This window comes from Anarhichas minor, unplaced genomic scaffold (assembly GCF_050575085.1).
Source record: "Anarhichas minor isolate MPS153535 unplaced genomic scaffold, ASM5057508v1 ptg000053l, whole genome shotgun sequence".
NCBI lineage: Eukaryota > Metazoa > Chordata > Actinopteri > Perciformes > Anarhichadidae > Anarhichas > Anarhichas minor.
The window spans coordinates 655,001-676,385 of record NW_027466499.1 but is presented as its reverse complement, the minus strand read 5'-3'; the positions used below and the strand labels follow the sequence as shown (position 1 = coordinate 676,385).

At 42.6% G+C, this 21,385-nt stretch overlaps 1 protein-coding gene and 1 long non-coding RNA gene across 2 annotated transcripts in view; both read left to right on the top strand.

The window, feature by feature from the left end:
• The first annotated feature begins 6,914 nt into the window (after positions 1-6,914).
• Positions 6,915-9,766, top strand: LOC142931585 (uncharacterized). The gene is made up of 2 exons (XM_076075581.1): positions 6,915-7,367; positions 8,494-9,766. The coding sequence occupies exons 1-2, from the start codon at positions 7,175-7,177 to the stop codon at positions 9,618-9,620; spliced, it is 1,320 nt and encodes a 439-aa protein (XP_075931696.1). The 5' UTR covers positions 6,915-7,174; the 3' UTR covers positions 9,621-9,766.
• A 1,704-nt stretch (positions 9,767-11,470) lies between these two features.
• LOC142931608 (uncharacterized) overlaps positions 11,471-21,385 on the top strand; it is a 9,924-nt gene continuing 9 nt past the window's right edge. The window contains exons 1-4 of the long non-coding RNA XR_012947386.1: positions 11,471-13,015; positions 14,814-15,131; positions 17,187-17,294; positions 21,183-21,385. The exon at positions 21,183-21,385 is cut by the window's right edge and continues 9 nt beyond it. This is a non-coding gene — a long non-coding RNA (uncharacterized LOC142931608). The remainder of the gene's footprint in view (positions 13,016-14,813; positions 15,132-17,186; positions 17,295-21,182) is intronic.

The following is a 21,385-nucleotide window of genomic DNA, read 5'->3' as shown; positions in this document are numbered from 1 at the left end:
TCAATGTCGTCCGGCCGCAGCCGCGCAAACGTGAAGCTCTTAAGAGGAAACCAGTGAGGAGTCTGAGACCATTGCTCTCCGCCATAACTCAGGAGAGGTACCAAGCTAACACAAGCTAACGTACTTCCTGTTGTCTTCCTCTGTTTCTCCTTTACAGTGAGAACTTGGTGTCTCCACTTTTGTTCAGTGATATTTGTTCTTAAAGTGAACTGAAGTAACAAGTCACCTGACGTGGATCAGCTGTTTGAGACGAACACAAATACTGATCTACTAAAAGTCTTCAAGTAGTAAAAACCCAGAGTATCGATACGGAGTTATCAGTGAACGATGATCTCTGAGATAATAAGATTAGCTGAGAATGTGTTTTAAAGATTTTAGAACTCAAGAAAGACACTATTTGTTTACATACAAGAATAATAAAAAAATGTGGATTATTTTCTTAATTTAACGTATTTTTTCTCTCCCAAAATAATAATCAAAAATAACAGATAAAGAGTATTGATAAGAGTCTTAGTATCCATGAAATGCTAACCATACCCGTCCCTAATAGCATTTAAAACATAATGTACCATCCCCTCTCACACGTTTATAAGACCGTCCATACTTTACAAGATGAGGAAGCTACAGAACGACCTGTTCAACATTTAACATGATGACATTCATGAAACCTCTGTGAACATCTGTCTGTCTGTCTGTCTGTCTCTCTCTCTCTCTCTCTCTCTCTCTCAGTGTCTCTCGCCCTCCTCAGTGCTGTGTCGAGTGTCTATCTTCTGTTCGGGACTTTGAGGTTCACTTCCCGTCTCTGGTCCACTGTTCGCTCTGCAGGTTCATCACCTGCTGCTCCACGTCCTACGCCAACCACATGATCAAGTAGGTCGCACCCTATAATATATATGATATATCTATATATACTGTATATATATTATATATATCTTATATATATGTAATATACCTCATATTAGTACAGAGCAGACACTGTGTATAAGTGTTTCTGTATAATCAATAACCACGCTGATGTATTCAAACCTAGATGACGTCATGTTGAGTGTTGATGGAGATGCTACAGTGTTAGCTTAGCATCGATAGAACCAGACTCCATTCAGGAAACAAGTATTTTAAAAGTTTGTCGTCTTGTGGAGAGAACTAACTAAACATGAATTCAGACTTCTTATGAATCTGCATCATTATGTCGTTATTTCTGCATCACTTTTATTTGTTTGTTGGAATTAAATCACAACATAGTTTATTTTGGGTCTGATTGTTGATCTGTTTCCATAGTAACCATGCCACCTGCAGGAAGAACCCTCCGTACCCCACCCTCTTCCAGTCGGAGCCCAGGTATCCTCTTCTTCTTCTATGGTTTTAATTAATAGATATTTTACTGTTAATAACATTTAATAATTAGTAATCCCATGATTGATATTTATCAATAGTTTATAGTTATTGATTCAAAGCTGTTTATTAACAGTTAATTATTGTGTGTGTGTGTGTGTGTGTGTGTGTGTGTGTGTGTGTGTGTGTGTGTGTGTGTGTGTGTGTGTGTGTGTGTGTGTGTGTGTGTGTGTGTGTGTGTGTGTGTGTGTGTGTGTGTGTGTCAGGTTGGCTCAGACCTTGAGGTGTGTGTCGTGCACATTCACCACCTGCAGAGGAGACTCGATGGCCAATCACCTGACAGAGAGGCCAGAACATCACTGCATCATGAGGACACACAACGGTAACGCACACACAACGGACAGACACACACACACACACATTATTTCCACAGTGTGTAGTAACTGAGTTTGTTGTTTCAGAGCTGCGAGTCAACGGATCTGAAACACAGAACCAAGAAACTTCTCACAGGTGAACACTGATCATCAATGATCTGATCAGCGGCTCCTTCACAGTAAAAGCCTCTCAGGATGTTAAGGCAAAAGGCTTTTATTGTGAAGGAGTTGGCTCTAAATGCTGACGTGTTTTTTTAAATCTCTTAACTCTTTGTTTAGGAACATTTTAACAACGTGCAGAGAGACTCTGTCGTCCTCAGGCTTTTGATCCTGAGCTCTCAACCACGATGAAACCTTTTCTTCTTCTTCTCCTGTCTCCTTCTGGTGCTTACATCACTTCCTGTCCAGCCATTGAGTCGTTGAATCAAATCAGTTTACTTTTTAACTTATTATTGCCCCCCCCCCCCCCCCCCCCCCTCAGTGTGACATCATCGGTAGGTCAGGGGGGCGGAGCCTTCATCCCCATCCACCACCTCCCCCCCGGTCAGACCTTCACCCTGCTGTCAGTCAAACACCTCGCTTCCCCCTCCCCCCTCTCCTCCCCCCCCGCCATGACCATCAAGTTCCTGGGGCCCCGCCCACAACCTGAGCAGGTGAGCAGATATTAAATATATTATGGTTATATATTGTTATTTATTTTGGACAACAGGATGTTCAGATAAACATTCTCGTTACCGTTAAGGTGTTAAACCTGATGCTTCTTATACTTTAAGAAGGAAACGTCAAAACAAACTCTACGTGACGACATACAGACACAAAATGAAGCATTTTTAAAGCACATCAAGTGTCCACTTTATGGTAAAGAGATGATTCAGGTTTCTCTCGTAAACGTACGACTTTAATCCTCCTCAGCGTTCGGTCGCTCCTCTATCGGCCCCCCAGCTCTCAGTGGTCCTCTCCTCTCTGTGCCATGGCCTCCCTCAGGCCTCCCGCCGTTTCCAGACGTCCCCTCTGACGATCCGGTCGTGGATTCAGCAGCTGGAGCGCCGGCTGACGGACAGGAAGTGGGGCTGGAAGTCGGAGAAGTTGGCGAGGTGGGTGCTGAGTCGGCGCGAGCAGCAGCTGAGTCTGAGCGAAGCCGTCCTGCTGCAGGCGGCGAAGAGCGCTCTGGGCGAGGACAGTCCACCGGTGGACTGTTACAGCTGGACCGTGGACTTCATGCTGAGACACCAGCTCGGTCTGCAGCCCTCAAACCACCGCCGAGGAAGACTACCGAGGAGCATCAGAGACAGTAGCCGCACATTCACACGGTCGCTTCTCACACAGGTCAGTCAGCACGTGTGACTGCGTTCATCAGTTCATCGGCTCGTCTCTCTGATAGAAGAACTCACAACTTTGACTTGTGAGCGGTTTTGTGCTTCAGAGGGATGAACTCAAATAAACGGACACATTGATGATGTTCTTATTGTGACTGATTGGTCTTCAGATTCAGAGTAGAGGTGTTCCTCCTCACTGTGTGGGCTGCATGGACGAGTTCTCCATCTTCATTGACCCAGACCAGTTCTCAGACCAGAACCCTTCAGCCCTCCGGCTGTTTGGCTCGTCTGAAGACCGCCCCATGTTTGACGTGGTCCTCTCCGCTCTGTCCGACGGGACGTTCCTGCCCCCGCTGCTGTTCTTCAGAGGGGCCGCGTCACGCGTTCCTGAAGGGTTCCCGGACAACGTTCTGCTGGAGGCTCGACAGGAAGGGTTCGCGGACCAGGAACGTCTCCACATCTGGATCGACAAGGTCTGAGAATCAGTCGGATGTGTTTCCTCCCCGCTCTTATTGTGACATCCATCACAGTGACAGCTCGTCTCTTTTCCGTTGATGGCGTGACGTTGTGTTTACCTCGTTGCAGGTGTGGCGCCCTCATGTGGTCTCACAGTGTAACAGAGAGACCGTGTTGATGGTGGATGTCCATCGTGGTCACCTGACAGACGAGTTCAGGGACAGTTTGACCGCTTTGTCCACAGGCACCGTCTTCATCCCATCAGGGTGCTGCTGTCGTCTGCAGCCGCTCCACGTCTGTGTGACGCCGGTGCTCAGGGACTTCCTGCAGGTACCCGTCTCACCTGTCTCACCTGTCTCGGCCCGTCTCACCCGTCTGGGTCTTGGTTCATGTCTTGATGTATTGATTCTCCTCGTCCTCCTTCAGGCCCGGTGGACTCAGCTGGTGTCTGAAGGGGGTCTGGAAGGTCTGGGTCTGGATCAGCTGGCTCTGACTCTGGCCTGTTGGCTCAGTGAAGTTTCCTTCACTCTGAACTCAGAGACACACGTCCTCTGCAGGTCTCAACGCCTCCTCATATATATATATATATATACACACACACACACACTTTATATCTGAAGTGACTTCTTCTGTGGTTCCGTATTGACACCGGTCTGTGTGTAACTCCTCAGGTCGTTCGCATCGGTGTGTAACCTGCAGCAGGTGGAGGATCGAGGGGAGGCGGCGAGGATGATCACAGCCCTGACTGAGGCGCTGGTCCAGCTGCCGGAGACCTCCGAACCTCCACCAGAACCAGAACCACAGCTGGACCTGCTGCTGGTGATGGAGCAGGGCCCTGTGGAGGTGGAGCAGGGCCCTGTGGAGGTGGAGCAGGGCCCTGTGGAGGTGGAGCAGGGCCCTGTGGAGGTGGAGCAGGACCCTGTGGAGGAGGAGCAGGACTCTGTGGAGGTGGAGCAGGACCCTGTGGAGGAGGAGCAGGGCCCTGTGGAGGTGGAGCAGGGCCCTGTGGAGGTGGAGCAGGGCCCTGTGGAGGTGGAGCAGGGCCCTGTGGAGGTGGAGCAGGACTCTGAGGAGGAGGAGCAGGACTCTGAGGAGGAGGAGCAGGACTCTGTGGAGGAGGAGGAGCAGGACTCTGAGGAGGAGGAGCAGGACTCTGAGGAGGAGGAGCAGGACTCTGAGGAGGAGCAGGGCCCTGTGGAGGAGGAGCAGCAGAACTCTGAGGAGGAGCAGGACCCTGTGGAGGAGGAGCAGGGCCCTGTGGAGGAGGAGCAGCAGGACTCTGAGGAGGAGCAGGACTCTGTGGAGGAGGAGCAGGACTCTGAGGAGGAGGAGCAGGACTCTGAGGAGGAGGAGCAGGACTCTGAGGAGGAGCAGGGCCCTGTGGAGGAGGAGCAGCAGAACTCTGAGGAGGAGCAGGACCCTGTGGAGGAGGAGCAGGACCCTGTGGAGGAGGAGGACTCTGAGGAGGAGCTGTGATAAAAAGGCCGTCCGCTCTGCGTCAGGTGTTCGATAGCGATCAGGATCAAATAGACGTTTTATTTTGTGAAATAATCATCAGGAATAAAGTCTTTTAACTTTAAAAGATCGATTCTTCAGATGTTCAGAAGTTTAAATATCCGACAGTTCAACATTCTCACATGATTTAAAGTGTACAAACCAATGACCTTTGACCTGTTTGCTCTCTAAATAGACGTGTTTTTTTATGTTGGAACATGAATTGTGATATTTTACAGAACAATAAAGAGACGATGTTCAGACTGACCTTCAGTTCACTGAGTTATGTTCCGTTACCGTTCAGACTTGCTGGGTTAAGTTAACGTCCACTGCATGCGGAACTGTCGACTGTTAACGTTCGTCATTATCGCGATTTAGAAGGAAAAAACGTAACGTGATGAAACATGCAGCCCCCCCGTGTTCCGGTTCAGTTCACGCGGTCACTCGTTAACGTTAAACCGGAACACCGGCGCATCTGGTTGCAGGTTGTTTGTTTTAACTCAAAGTAGAATGAGGATGATTTCGTGGTCAGAATAACTTTCATCACCACGAAACATGAGGCCCAGATACTGATGAGATGATGAGGTCAGAGAGCTTCAGGGAGAGGAGGCTGGTTGTGTAGCGCAGCTTGACGCAGGGCTGAGATGTGAGTGGAGGTGGGCCTGGATAAAGGTGGAGGTGGGCCTGGATAAAGGTGGAGCTGGGCCTGGATAAAGGTGGAGGTGGGCCTGGATAAAGGTGGAGCTGGGCCTGGATAAAGGTGGAGCTGGGCCTGGATAAAGGTGGAGGTGGGCCTGGATAAAGGTGGAGCTGGGCCTGGATAAAGGTGGAGGTGGGCCTGGATAAAGGTGGAGCTGGGCCTGGATAAAGGTGGAGCTGGGCCTGGATAAAGGTGGAGCTGGGCGTGGATAAAGGTGGAGGTCTAAACAGACGTGAGTACAGCTTCTTGCTGTCACGGTGTTTTAAATACATTGATAAGGCAGGGTATGCTACATGCAGCCTCTGCTCCATGAGATGAACTACAGCAACAAGGGCTCACATGTCCTCTCATCACACTGTTCACTGTGATGACCACAGCCAGTGGACCAACAGTCCCACGTTGCTCTCAAGAACCCTGAAGTAATGAGAGGGTTAAGGAACCTGTACCTTCATTTCAGCAGGTTGCTAATGCAGAGGTGTGTATAGATCACAGCTATTATTTTACTCTTGATAAACTACTTTAGCCAGAGTAGATTATCATTTTCATTTAAATAATTGAACTGGATTGAATGCATATTAATTGCAAATACAATTCTACCAGCTGTACAGTAACAGTGGAAGTTAATATGAAGACATACAGTAACAGGGTTCAATGAATAATGTGCACTACCAAAGGGAAAGCAACATGTGCACTAGCTGGATGCTGCTACCTACTAAAGCTCTTATTGATGTGTCAGTGTTATGAATGCCTGTCAACCAGAGTATATTTATAAATGTTTATTCTTTTAATCAAACTATTGTCTCTCAATCGTTTGTGTCATTTAAGGTTTACTGTATGCTTTGAATTCTCATTGTTAGTTTAAATATATTTTCTCACTTTTTCATGTATACACCGAGATTTCACAAAATGTTTGGTCATGGAAATTTGGTTTAAAGTCATGGAAAAGTCATGGAAAAGTCATGGAAATCCATTGGTCAAAATGTGTATGAACCCTGACCTACATGTTCTATGACTTCCTGTTGTATTTAGTCTCCAATTAAACATTTTAAGGTATTCACACCTGCATGTAATGTAGCAACGGCCCATGAGTCAAAGATCAGTTACTGTCAAAATGTAGAAGAAAATGATCTTCCTGTCTGTGTTTTTATGAGGAAGTTTGTAATTTCAGTAAGACTTCCTGACTTTTATTCTGAAAGTCAGCAGCGGATGTGCCCCGGAAGCTGTATTGTTCACTGAGGCTAACTTCACAGTCTGTTAGCAGAGTCTCTGTGTTGTGTTCACTGAGTGTGTGTGAGCTCCATCTTGGTCTCTGTGTGTCCGGATAAACCTTCTGAATGGACTTTTCTCTCAACGTGTTTCCTCTGACTCATCTCCCGGTAGCCTACAAAGCTATTGGAGTTAGCTTAGCATGCTAGTTGGGACGGAAGTGATCCACACAGCGCTAGTCAGAGTTTAATGAGAGCAAACGGTGTTTGTGACGCAGTTTGTGTGGTTGTGAGAACATGTCTAAAGTCCAAATGCTGAGATGTTTAGTCAACCAGCGACTAACTGCGGCTGCTGAAGAGATATTTGGTGTGTTTGAAAGAACGATAGCAGAGTACGAGGAGGAACTCTCTCGTTCAAAAGAGGAGAACGAGCGACAACGGAAACTACTGGACGCTGTTTTCATCCCTCAGCTTCGGTTACACAGAGCAGGTTGGTTCTCTTCACATCTTCTTGTTCTCTCTGTTTAAGCTGACGTCACATCAGCCGCCAGTACAACAGGAGAGCGGCTCTATTCTACACTTTACGGTAACTGAACGCCGCGGTAAAGTGAGCCGCCGCTTGAAATTGAATGCTCGTCTATTCGTGGTGCTACGGTACGGGTGCTCGGATGGCCCAAAAATCACAAAGAGACCAACAGTTAATCAATAATGTGTCTAATTTAATATAACAAGTCAAAAACAACAACATGTTGCACATTATATGAAATCTAATTAAAATAAAATATGAAGTTATTCTACTGAACTGTTTTATTTAAGGGAGTTTAAAAGTTGAAATATTATTCAGTGTGGCTTTGTAGCACAAACTGTGCCAAAGCACACTGACTGTAATCCTGCGGGCTTAATAATAATAATAACTAGAAAATTCCTAAAGAAATTTTGACAGTGTGGCTTCTACTGCCCGAAGAAATCGCAATATATACACACGCCAATGTTACCGGTAGTGTCGTTCAGGTTCAATTGAGATAGAGCTACTCTCTTTTCTGCATTTTAGATTCATACTCTTGGATTGAATCTTGTATTTGTGGGGCTTTTATTTTGAAAGGGTGGGACTGGGTGGGTGAGAGAGGGGGAGAGGAGACAGAATCATAATGTTTGACACTAAAATGAGAGGCTTCATCACAAGCATTCCAGTTAGAATTCATTCTGTGGGGCTTTTAATTTGAAATGGGGGGGGGGGGGGGGGGGGGAAAGAGTCCTCTAAAAATATCTAAGACCTGAATGACTGTATGATAGAGAGACACAGAGAGGGAGAGAGAGAGACAGGCAGGCAGGCAGACAGACAGTTAGATGGACTGAGTGAGTGGGAGAGAGAGACAGGAGGTCTAATGATCTTTCCTTGAATATCATGTGTGTAGAGAGAGACAGAGACAGACAGGAGGTCTAACAATGCCTTTGACTGAATATCTCCAAGTCGTGTGTGTGATCATTCTGATTATTAAGCCCGATGGATAATATACAGTGTGCTCTGTGCCAAAGCCACACTGAACTACAATTAATTATTGTTATTGGTTTAAGTTTAGTCTGAGAGGTGATCAGTACTTCATTCTGTCCTGCAGACGTCCAGCAGCTGTTGGTGGTTAAAGAAGAGCAGCAGGAGTGGAGCTCCAGTCTGGACCAGGAGGACCCAGAGCCCCCACACATTAAAGAGGAACAGGAGGACCCAGAGCCCCCACACATTAAAGAGGAACAGGAGGAACTCTGGACCAGTCAGGAGGGAGAGCAGCTTCAAGGTCTGGAGGAGGCTGATATCACCAAGTTCTCATTCAGTCCTGTGAAGAGTGAAGATGATGAAGAGGAAGCTCAGTCCTCACAGCTTCATCAAAGACAAACTGAACAGATGGAAACAGAAGGTGATGGAGAGGACTGTGGAGGACCAGAACCAGACAGGAACTCAGATCCAGATAGACATCCAGAAACAAATACTGATGAGAAGACTGGAGACTCTTCTGAACCTGTGGACAGTGATGACCTGACGGAGACCAAAGAACTTCATTCATTTAGCTGCACTGAGTGTGGTAAAAGATTTAACTTAAAGAGGGGTCTGAAGAGGCACATGAGAAGCCACTCAGGAGAGAAACCATTCAGCTGTTCTGAATGTGGGACAAGATTTAGAACCAAGACTTGTCTGAAGAGACACACACAAATTCATACAGGAGAGAAACCTTTTAACTGCTCAGTTTGTGATAAAAGATTTTCTAATTCCACACATCAGAAGAGACACATGGTAACTCATACAGGAGAGAAACCGTTCAGATGTTCAGTTTGTGAGAAATCTTTTACTCAGAATAGTGATTTACAGATACACATAAGACTCCACACTGGAGAGAAACCATTCAGCTGCTCAGTTTGTGAGAAAAGATTTTTCAGAAACGCATATCTGAAGACGCATATGGTAACTCACACAGGAGAGAAACCTTTCAGATGCTCAGTTTGTGAAAAATCTTTTACACTAAATGGAGATTTACAGAAACACATGAAAATCCACACCGGAGAGAAACCATTCAGCTGCTCAGTTTGTGAGAAATCGTTTTCACAGAGTGGACATTTACAGCTACACATGAGAATCCACACCGGAGAGAAACCATTCAGCTGCTTAGTTTGTGATAAAAGATTTTTGAGAAACACGCATCTGAAGTCACACATGAGAACTCACACAGGAGACAAACGTTTGACTTTGCAGTGAAATATTTGGAACCAAGACACATCTGAAGAGGTGTATGAGAATGCATACAGGAGAGAAACCATTCAATTGTTCAGTGTGTGGCAGAAGATTTAGACAGAAGGTACAACTAACACAAAATTGCTCCCGTAGCTGTTCCTACGGTGTGATTTCTGAATTGTAAGTCACTTTGGATAAAAGCGTCTGCTAAATGACTGTAATGTAATGTAATGTAGTGTGACAATCCACACAGGAGAAAATAACCTTTCACCTTTCAGTGTGTCATAAAGGATTCGGCCATGAGTCGGTTTGGCGGTTTTGCATTTTCACAGTAAAACCCAATCAGGAGAGAAACTGTTTAGTTTGTTCTGAAGGATTGTCGCGTAAGAAAACAGGAGTCCAACACACAGAGGAGCAGCCAGATACACATTTAACAACTAGACACTGTGGACAAGACTGAAGGTTCTTCCAGGGTTCCCATGGTCATGGTAAAATATAGTCATTGAAAGTCCTGGTAAACTCAAGGAATGAGTGGTTGTGTTTAAAACATATTCAATTGTGGCGGTGAATTTATTCTGCAGCCGTTGACGTATCGTAGCTCTAACGTGCGTCACGTGATGAACTATAACGTACGTTTCTTCATTTCCTCCCTGCGTTCTGTCTCCAACACAAACCGTTATTTGAGTGTTTGCATTTTCATAGTTTATCAACAAATTGCAACAGTGGATAATGTTTCTTTTGTTATGGTCTGGCTCTTGAACCACAACAAAACGTAATGAAAACTCAGGCACGGTGCTAAATAAAGAAACCACCTTTATGAGAAAAAGGTCGGGACAGTTCAGAGTGCACAACAGGAGAGCATTCTCGCAGCATCCCAGACGGTGTAACTGCTCCCTCTAAACACTCCGTGTAGCACACCAGGTGTCAGGGAAAAGAAGCCTCCCTCCTCCTCCGGATGGGGCGGGTCTTGTAGGGCGAAGGCGTTGGCCAGCTGCCTCCAATCTTCCTGATGGCCCTGGGCCTTCACACCCCCCCCCCCCCCCCCCCATAAAGACAGGGTCCCCACAGGCCCCTGGACATCACCCATGCCCACATCTCAGTCCTTCAGCTACTTCGTCATCTCCCATCTCAGCTACTGGTACCTTGAAGCAATCTTTAAAAGAGACAGACAACAAAGTTGAAAGAAACATGATGCACAATTACTGACATGGGGCCCTGGATAATGCGTCAGCAACAATATTGTCCTTCCCTTTAATGTGACGTATCTCTAGAGAGTATGCCTGAAAAAACAGGGACCATCTTATGAGTCTCTGATTTGGACAGTGTAGTGAGTTCAAAAATGTTAAAGGGTTGTGGTCCGTGTAAACTACCACAGGCCCTGAACCCACATACACCTCAAACTGCTGTAACGACCAAATCAACGCCAAAGCTTCTTTTTCTATTACGGAATAGTTTAACTGGTGGTTGTTGAACTTCTTGGAGAAGAAACTCACGGGTCTGTCAATACCCAATTCGTCCTCTTGCATCAGCACCCCACCTGCACCCACATGACTGGCATCAACTTGCAGCTTAAAACTGCTATCCATTCGTGGTGCAGCGAGAACCGGAGAATCACAAAGGATCAGCTTTACAGCATCGAAAGCCCTTTGACAACCAGCGGACCAAATATACTCTACCTTACCCTTCAGTAGGTCTGTCAGCGGCGCCACTACAGTCGAAAAGTTACGACAGAAAGCTCTGTAATAACCAACCAAACCTAAAAATTTCATCAGTTCTTTCTTTGTCGCCGGCGGCGGATACCGGTCCATGGCTTGCACCTTTGCCCGCAGAGGGCGCACCTCTCCTTGCCCGACCTGTCGACCCAGGTATGTCACGGTTGCTTTTGCAAACTCACACTTCGCCAGATTAACGGTAAGGCGAGCCTCAAGTAAGCGACCGAACAACGCTTTTACACGCTCCATGTGTGAAGACCACGAATCTGAGTACACGACGACATCGTCTATATACACTGCACAGCCTTCTAACCCACGAACAACCATATTCATAAGTCGTTGGAACGTAGCAGGTGCGTTTCGCAACCCGAAAGGCATGACAGAGTAAGAATACAGCCCAGTTGGAGTAATAAACGCTGCAATTTCACGTGCCCTTTGGGATAAAGGGACCTGCCAATAACCCTTTAACAGATCAAATTTGCTGATGTATTTTGCAGCACCAACCTGATCAACGCAATCATCCATGCGAGGTAGGGGGTAAGAGTCTGGTTTAGTGACACTGTTGACTTTCCTAAAATCCGAACAAAACCGAGGGGTATTGTCCGCTTTTGGTACGAGCAAACAAGGTGATGCCCAGCTTGAGGATGACGGTTCAGCGATACCGTTCTTCAGCATATACTCCGATACTGCGACCGGCCGCAGTCATGGCGCGCGTCACGGCGCAAGCCTGGAATACATCCGGATACCGCTTCTCATTCTCATCAGGGCCTTTACTACCCAGCGGTACCGGGACAAGTACCGGTTGAGCTGGATCATCAGGCCAGACACGTGCCCCAGCCACGTCGTTACCCAGAACCAGCATAACGCCATCTATAGGTAGAGCAGGGCGTACCCCCATTGCGACTTCTCCCTCAAATAGATCCGAGTGGAGCACAAGTTTATGTATTGGCACCTGAAAAACAGACATGCCCATACCCAATACCGGTATAAAGAAACCCGTGTCAGTTTCCGCAGAAAAAGGCAGAGCAGACGCCAGGATAAATGAATCAAATGCTCCAGTGTCACGCAATATGGTCACCGGCACCTTCTTGTCAGTACCCACCAGAGCCACATGTCCTTTTGTGATAAAAGGCAAAAATGAAGTCAAATCGGGCTTTTCTGTGAGAGATGTCAGATTACTCAAATTGTCCGAAATAACCAATTTGGAAACTGGCGCAGCCAGCGCGGCTGGTTTCACCTGCGCGCCATTATACCTGTTCTGCGACTTGCGCAAAGCGCAGTCTCTTTTCCAGTGCCCTACTTCATGGCAGAAATGACAACTGTCGTCAGAGGTACGGACACCACGGTCAGCTCTCTGTTCCGAACGAAAATTTCCACCAGAACGGCCAGAGAAATACCGGGCAGGACCACTTTCCTACCAGCAAAGCCATAAGCGCGTGGATCCCCGCCGCTACTTCTGTGGGTTAAAACATAATCATCTGCCAACGCAGCAGCCTCACCTGCAGTCTTCACCTTTTGCTCACTGATGTACATCGCAATTACCTCTGGGACTGAGTTTTTAAACTGTTCAAGCACCATCAGGTTACACAGATCATCAAAATCTTTGACATCCGACGCAGAATACCAACGGCTAAATTGAGTCCCCAACTCACGGGCAAACTCAAGATGCGACCTGTCCCCTCTTTTCCAACTTCTAAACCGCTGACGGTAAGCCTCAGGGACCAATTCATACGCCTTTAGAACCGCAGCCTTAACCTTTACATAATCGCAACTGTCACCTGTAGTCAACGAAGAGAAGGCTTCCTGAGCGCGCCCCGTCAATACACACTGCAGTAATATTGTGCGGTCCGCATTTGACCAGTCCCTCATGTCTGCAGCACGTTCAAACATCGTAAAAAAGGTCTCAACATCTCTCTCATTGAACTTTGGCACCAAACGTAAATTATTCAAAATCTCATGTGAATCATCACGCCGGGCCGACTCTTCACTCCGTGAATTATCACCCAATTTACCTTCCCCCATCAGCTTCAGTCTCTCGCTTTCTAAATCCAACTTAACCCTTTCCGTTTGCTGTCGCATTTGTTCCAATGCCACCGCTTTCTCTAACTCTGCTTGCTGTCGTACTGTCCAATTCCAAATCCCGTTCTTTCTCCAGCTGCATTCTTAACATCAACATTTCTTTCTGTTGTTCAAAGTTTAAAGTTAAGTCAGGGAGCGACTCCTTAACAACAGCAGCCCCAGTTAGGTTAATGGCCGTAGGTGACGGTTTAGGAAGTGTCAAAATGTCCATGTCATACAAATTTGCACTCAAAATAGCCTTAACATTTTCTTTTAATCTTTTAGCACCCACATCTATTTTATAGTAGTCGGCTATCTTTATTAACTGATCCTTTGTACACTGATCTAACAATGCCTCGGACGGGGCTTCAATGAAGTTATCCACCCCCGCCATGACGCACAAATGACCAATGCACAAAATCCCCGGAGATCAAAAGAACGTACAGTATTGACCTTACCCGTGCCCAAAGAAAGTATCGGAGCAATTAAGTAAATTGAGCATCCCCTCTAACTGCCTATCCAGATCTACATAAACTCGACCCTAGTCTTCAAGGGCTACTGACGGCGGGTATTTATGCACCAAAACCCGGTAGTATGACAAAGCGACCAGCAAGCTGGCAACAATGCCAACACTACGGACGTGCTCCCGAGACAACTGCTCGCAACCGCTTTCACCCCACACTACATTTAGCCGCAAACGAATCCCAAATGGGAAACGCGATGTTCCTACAGGGGAGTCAATTTAACATTTGTGCCACAAAGAGGTCAAAACCCGTGCCTTTTTTGCAGAACAGACCAAATTAAGCCGATAGCATTAACCAAAAACACAGAATATGAGAAAACAACTCATCGCTACGAGAGTTTCCACAACGAGCGCAAAGAAAACCCGGAATCCCCGGACCTGACGTCACCACTTAAGTTTCCGAATCGGACGAGCCCCCAATTTGTTATGGTCTGGCTCTTGAACCACAACAAAACGTAACGAAAACTCAGGCACGGTGCTAAATAAAGAAACCACCTTTATTAGAAAAAGGTCGGGACAGTTCAGAGTGCACAACAGGAGAGCATTCTCGCAGCATCCCAGACGGTGTAACTGCTCCCTCTAAACACTCCGTGTAGCACACCAGGTGTCAGGGAAAAGAAGCCTCCCCCCTCCTCCGGATGGGGCGGGTCTTGTAGGGCGAAGGCATTGGCCAGCTGCCTCCAATCTTCCTGATGGCCCTGGGCCGTCACACTTTATTGTTGCAGGCGGACACATTCATGTATGAGCTTGCACGTGTGCAGTATATGAATATAGCTTGTTTTCTGGTAATTCAAAAAATAAATTGCCTATATGATATAAAGTTTTTTTTACTGTGAATGAAATACTTAATGAATGAAAAGTGCTGCATGTTTTCACATTCAATGAAGAACTTTAATTAGTATGCGTTTGTTTTTCTCAATTTAGACGATGTAGGGACGGAGAGAAGAGCAAGGAATGAAGGAAGCAAGGGAAGGAAAGAAACAAACATGTTTTTAATATTCTCAGTTTCAGTGAAATCGTCACTCTGGTTGGTCGACGTGACACAAACGACTCTGAAAAAAATATAATGAACTTTCTGTGTTTTGGCAGAAGGTAGTTCTCCATCATCAGCAGCTTTTCTGTTTAAACTTGTGGATCAGGAACCGGACTGAGAAGTGGTACCGGTTCATGCTGTGGACTGTCAGATGAGGACAGAAAGGCTCTCTGCTCCCTGAGGCTCCTCCAGGAAACAGTGAAATGAAGGTACGTTTATGGTAAACTTGAAAAACAAACAGTCGGTTTGGTTTATACCCGGGTTTACAAGTTACAGCAGGAAAACCAAGAGCACAAGGATCTGTTTGTTCTAGTTCAAGTGTCAAAGAAACTACATCTTCCTGCTGAGGAAACAGCATTCAGCCCTCTGGCAACTTTGGTACTTTGTATATTTTCGATATAAAATAATGAACATTTGGAACACTGATAAACTCTATGAACGCTGAACGGTCACAACAGGCTACAAAACAGAAAAGCTTCAATTATGATTTGAAACTAAAAATACTAAACACAAGTGTTGTTTCCTCGTCACGGTGACCGACACATCTGGGTGATGCCGTCCAGTGTGTGTTCACAACTTCGACCGTATTAAAGAAGTGGAGGGAGTCACCGTGACGTAACACGTTGGTTTGTGGACTGCAGTTTTGAAGCCTCGAGTTCAGCATTTTGTTCGTCGCCATCTTGTCTTTTTGCAACCACAATTGACACGCCCAAAATGTTACAATTAACTCTGATGAAGTGAAAACACAGTGAAAGGATTAAGTTGTGAGACAAAAAACACGGGCAACTCCCAAACCAGACAACGCTCTGGTAGAGACCTGTCAATCAACGTGTAGCCCCGCCCTAAAGCATCCCCTGCTTTATGGTCTGTTTGACTCTAAATGGACCATAATGTACTAAATGAACATCATGCTGTATTGAAGAAGACTTGAAACTAGAGATTGAGACCATAAACTCATGTTTACAATGTTTACTGAGGTAATAAATCTAAATTAACAAATAATAAAGTTCACCATAAAACAGACCCTCCTGGGCTGCCTGCGCATAATGAGTCGGTTGCTATGGAGCAGCAGGAGGACACGCCCTTATCGGTCAGCTGTGTTGTTCCACTTCCTCTGGAGATGGTTCCACACTTAATGATAATCTCTGAGGTGTCGAGACCTTCAAATAGAGTCGGGCTTGGTGGTTGTGTTTTACACACACACACACACACACACACACACACACGTGGGTATCTATATACATATAGATACAGATATAGTATAGAACATGTTATAGATAGTATACCACGTATACTATCTTATAAAACTTTAACGTATAAACCTTCTTAATAGTATTGATAGTATATGTATACACGTATATACAGTACATAGATATATACACGTATGTATATATCTATATTTTAGTGTAATGTATTACTTTTGGCAGTCTGTCTGATGTGACATGAACATTAACACGTAAATCTAAAAGCAGTTATCCTTCAGACAATATTCACATGAGTCTGATCTACAGTTTACATACACACACACACACACACACACACACACACACACTCTGACCTCTGCAGACTCTCACGCCGCCCTGAGCTGCGTTCAGGAACATTAAACGTCCCCGCTGACACAGTAAAATATAGAAACCATGAGAACACCGTGCCCTGGAGCAAGGCAGCGACCCCCCCCCCCCCCCCTCCCAGAGGACGCCACCGACCAGCTGGGAGATGCATGATGGGAAAGAATTTCAGGACAGTTTGACCTCCTCTGTTTAAATTGAGTTTGAGATTCAGAGATCAAAACTGAGGTCGTTAGTTCAGGAACGTTTGCTCCAAAGCTAACGGCTGCTAACGGCTCATTTCCTGTTCCTCCACTTGTTTAATGAACATTAAACAAGTCTGAGCCAAACCTGTAATGATGAGTCAGCAGTATAATTGTAGCTAAAGCTAATAGTGAATCAAGTTTGAGATAATGCCTTCAATTAAATTAGCTTTCCATTTATTACTGATATATGTCAGAGGGAATCGTTTACAGTCTCCTTTGAAATTATTGTCATTATGACCCTTTAATTATTGTCATCATTGACAGTATGATTATATTTTACAAACAAATGTCCCGTTTTATGGGGACAGAAACTCAACACATTAAAATAACTCATAAATAATATTATTAATAATAATAATAATAGCTTCTGTGTTTGAACGAGTCTCAACTCTGTCTCTTTTCTTTTTTTTGTTTGCTTTATCTTCTTCTGTCTGTTGTTTTGTGTTGACAGGAAGTGCTCCGTCAGCCTCCAGATGGATTTTCACAGGATGTTCTCACACACACACACACACACACACAGGACCCGTGTGTGTGTGCGGTTTCGTGTCTGAACCTGCAGGTTTTTAAACTGATGATCGTCTGTAATCTTCATCATTTATCTGATTAACTTCTGTTTTTCTCTTTTCTGTTGAACACCTTTTCCCACAATGCATTTCAACAACTGCATTGAGACTCTCAGTATGTTGAGAAGCACCTGAAGCCTCGAGCCACTGTGTTTCATATTACCTTTATAGAATATGTAGTTTTATTATTTCTGACCAGCAACAACTCATTTATCATTATCGTTGTAAATAAAGACCGTTCATCAGACAGAAACATTACGGAGTGACTGACGGGTCAATAGAACAGAGAAGATCTTCTTTCTTGTTTTATACAGAGCTGTTGGAAGGTGGTTTGTTTGTTTCTTCTGATGAAGCTAGGCTAGCAGTTTCCCCCTGCTTCCAGTGTTTCTGCTAAGCTAAGCTAACCATGAGCCATGCGAGAGGATTTATTAGCGAACGCTAGTCATTTCTGCATCTGTTCATACTTCTGCTCTTCTGTTAGCATTGAGACAGGAGACGAGGAGACGAGGACGGTAGTTCAGGCTGTAATCTGGAGCCGGATTAGATCGGATTAAAGCCACTTTTTTATTTTTCAGAGGTTTGTTCCGACGCAGCTCGACTGCTGAACGTCTGGATTCAAAGAGATCACAGATCAGTTGTAGAGGAAAGCCTGTGGGTGTTTTGGCTTCGGGTCAAGACGATTACACTGAACAGGACTGTAATTATCACAGATTAGAGGTTTTATCTCTCTGAGTCAGCAGTGATTTTCAGATTAAAGGTTTTTAGTTTCTGGTGGGAGGAAACTGCTCTGAGAGCAAACTCCTCTTCTCACATAAAACCTTAAGATCTAATATATTAAAACTCTTCTCACATAAAACCATAAGATCTAATATATTAAAATCTTCTTACATGAAACCTTAAGATCTAATATATTAAAACTCTTCTCACATAAAACCATAAGATCTAATATATTAAAACTCTTCTCACATAAAACCATAAGATCTAATATATTAAAACTCTTCTCACATAAAACTTTAAGATCTAATATATTAAAACTCTTCTCACATAAAACTTTAAGATCTAATATATTAAAACTCTTCTCACATAAAACTTTAAGATCTAATATATTAAAACTCTTCTCACATGAAACCATAAGATCTAATATATTAAACTCTTCTCACATAAAACCATAAGATCTAATATATTAAAACTCTTCTCACATAAAACCATAAGATCTAATATATTAAACTTCTTCTCACATGAAACCTTAAGATCTAATATATTAAAACTCTTCTCACATAAAACCATAAGATCTAATATATTAAAACTCTTCTCACATAAAACCATAAGATCTAATATATTAAAACTCTTCTCACATAAAACTTTAAGATCTAATATATTAAAACTCTTCTCACATAAAACTTTAAGATCTAATATATTAAAACTCTTCTCACATAAAACTTTAAGATCTAATATATTAAAACTCTTCTCACATGAAACTTTAAGATCTAATATATTAAAACTCTTCTCACATAAAACCATAAGATCTAATATATTAAAACTCTTCTCACATAAAACCATAAGATCTAATATATTAAAACTCTTCTCACATAAAACTTTAAGATCTAATATATTAAAACTCTTCTCACATGAAACCATAAGATCTAATATATTAAAACTCTTCTCACATAAAACTTTAAGATCTAATATATTAAACTCTTCTCACATGAAACCATAAGATCTAATATATTAAAACTCTTCTCACATGAAACTTTAAGATCTAATATATTAAACTTCTTCTCACATGAAACCTTAAGATCTAATATATTAAAATCTTCTTACATGAAACCATAAGATCTAATATATTAAACTCTTCTCACATAAAACCATAAGATCTAATATATTAAAACTCTTCTCACATGAAACTTTAAGATCTAATATATTAAACTTCTTCTCACATGAAACCTTAAGATCTAATATATTAAAATCTTCTCACATGAAACCATAAGATCTAATATATTAAACTCTTCTCACATAAAACCATAAGATCTAATATATTAAAACTCTTCTCACATAAAACTTTAAGATCTAATATATTAAACTTCTTCTCACATGAAACCTTAAGATCTAATATATTAAAATCTTCTCACATGAAACCTTAAGATCTAATATATTAAAACTCTTCTCACATGAAACCATAAGATCTAATATATTAAAACTCTTCTCACATAAAACCATAAGATCTAATATATTAAAACTCTTCTCACATAAAACCATAAGATCTAATATATTAAAACTCTTCTCACATAAAACCATAAGATCTAATATATTAAACTTCTTCTCACATGAAACCATAAGATCTAATATATTAAACTTCTTCTCACATGAAACCATAAGATCTAATATATTAAACTCTTCTTCTCACATGAAACCTTAAGATCTAATATATTAAAACTCTTCTCACATAAAACCATAAGATCTAATATATTAAAACTCTTCTCACATAAAACCATAAGATCTAATATATTAAACTTCTTCTCACATGAAACCTTAAGATCTAATATATTAAAATCTTCTTACATGAAACCTTAAGATCTAATATATTAAAACTCTTCTCACATAAAACCATAAGATCTAATATATTAAAACTCTTCTCACATAAAACTTTAAGATCTAATATATTAAAACTCTTCTCACATGAAACCATAAGATCTAATATATTAAACTCTTCTCACATAAAACCATAAGATCTAATATATTAAAACTCATCTCACATAAAACTTTAAGATCTAATATATTAAAACTCTTCTCACATAAAACCATAAGATCTAATATATTAAAACTCTTCTCACATAAAACCATAAGATCTAATATATTAAACTCTTCTTCTCACATGAAACCTTAAGATCTAATATATTAAAACTCTTCTCACATAAAACCATAAGATCTAATATATTAAAACTCTTCTCACATAAAACCATAAGATCTAATATATTAAAACTCTTCTCACATAAAACTTTAAGATCTAATATATTAAAACTCTTCTCACATGAAACCATAAGATCTAATATATTAAACTCTTCTCACATAAAACCATAAGATCTAATATATTAAAACTCTTCTCACATAAAACTTTAAGATCTAATATATTAAAACTCTTCTCACATAAAACCATAAGATCTAATATATTAAAACTCTTCTCACATAAAACCATAAGATCTAATATATTAAAACTCTTCTCACATAAAACTTTAAGATCTAATATATTAAAACTCTTCTCACATAAAACCATAAGATCTAATATATTAAAACTCTTCTCACATAAAACTTTAAGATCTAATATATTAAAACTCTTCTCACATGAAACTTTAAGATCTAATATATTAAAACTCTTCTCACATAAAACCATAAGATCTAATATATTAAAACTCTTCTCACATAAAACTTTAAGATCTAATATATTAAAACTCTTCTCACATGAAACCTTAAGATCTAATATATTAAAACTCTTCTCACATGAAACCTTAAGATCTAATATATTAAAACTCTTCTCACATGAAACCATAAGATCTGAGTCCGGTTGATGACTTCCTCCCTTTTAAACCAAACGTCCTCCTGCTGTCTTCTGTTCACACTCTGACAGACTGCATGCTGGGACACCATTCACAATGCTAATGCTAGTCAGAAGGATGCTAATGGATGCTAATGAGTCTTGTTGTGGAGGAAGTCCAGCTGAGAGGGACGCTTCAGTCAGATCCTTTACTAATAAGTACCATGTTAGTTTCATAAAAGTATTACCAGCATTTAAAAAGTACTCATTAAGCTGGAAAATACTATATATATATATTGTGACGACCCTCCTCCTCCTATCATATACTAGGTGCCCTGTGTTTCATTCATTACAGGTGCTGATCGGAGGCTCGTCTGCTGGATGAGCCACACCTGTGCCGGTGTGGCTCTGCCTTAAAATACCCTCTCCAGTTAGCAGCGGGTCTCTCTGGGAGGAAGAGCCTTGGTGGCACTGGCCTAAAACAACTACATCTGTTTATTGTTTGACTACCATTTAACTTGTGTTGCTGCTGTTGCTAAAAATAAAATTGCTTCTTTT

Bases quoted from the DNA above. Each gene is read 5' to 3' on its own strand.
- LOC142931585 (XM_076075581.1), top strand. From the start codon at position 7,175: ATGTCTAAAGTCCAAATGCTGAGATGTTTAGTCAACCAGCGACTAACT. The intron at 7,368-8,493 runs GTTGGTTCTCTT...TCTGTCCTGCAG, and splicing joins GCTTCGGTTACACAGAGCAG to ACGTCCAGCAGCTGTTGGTG.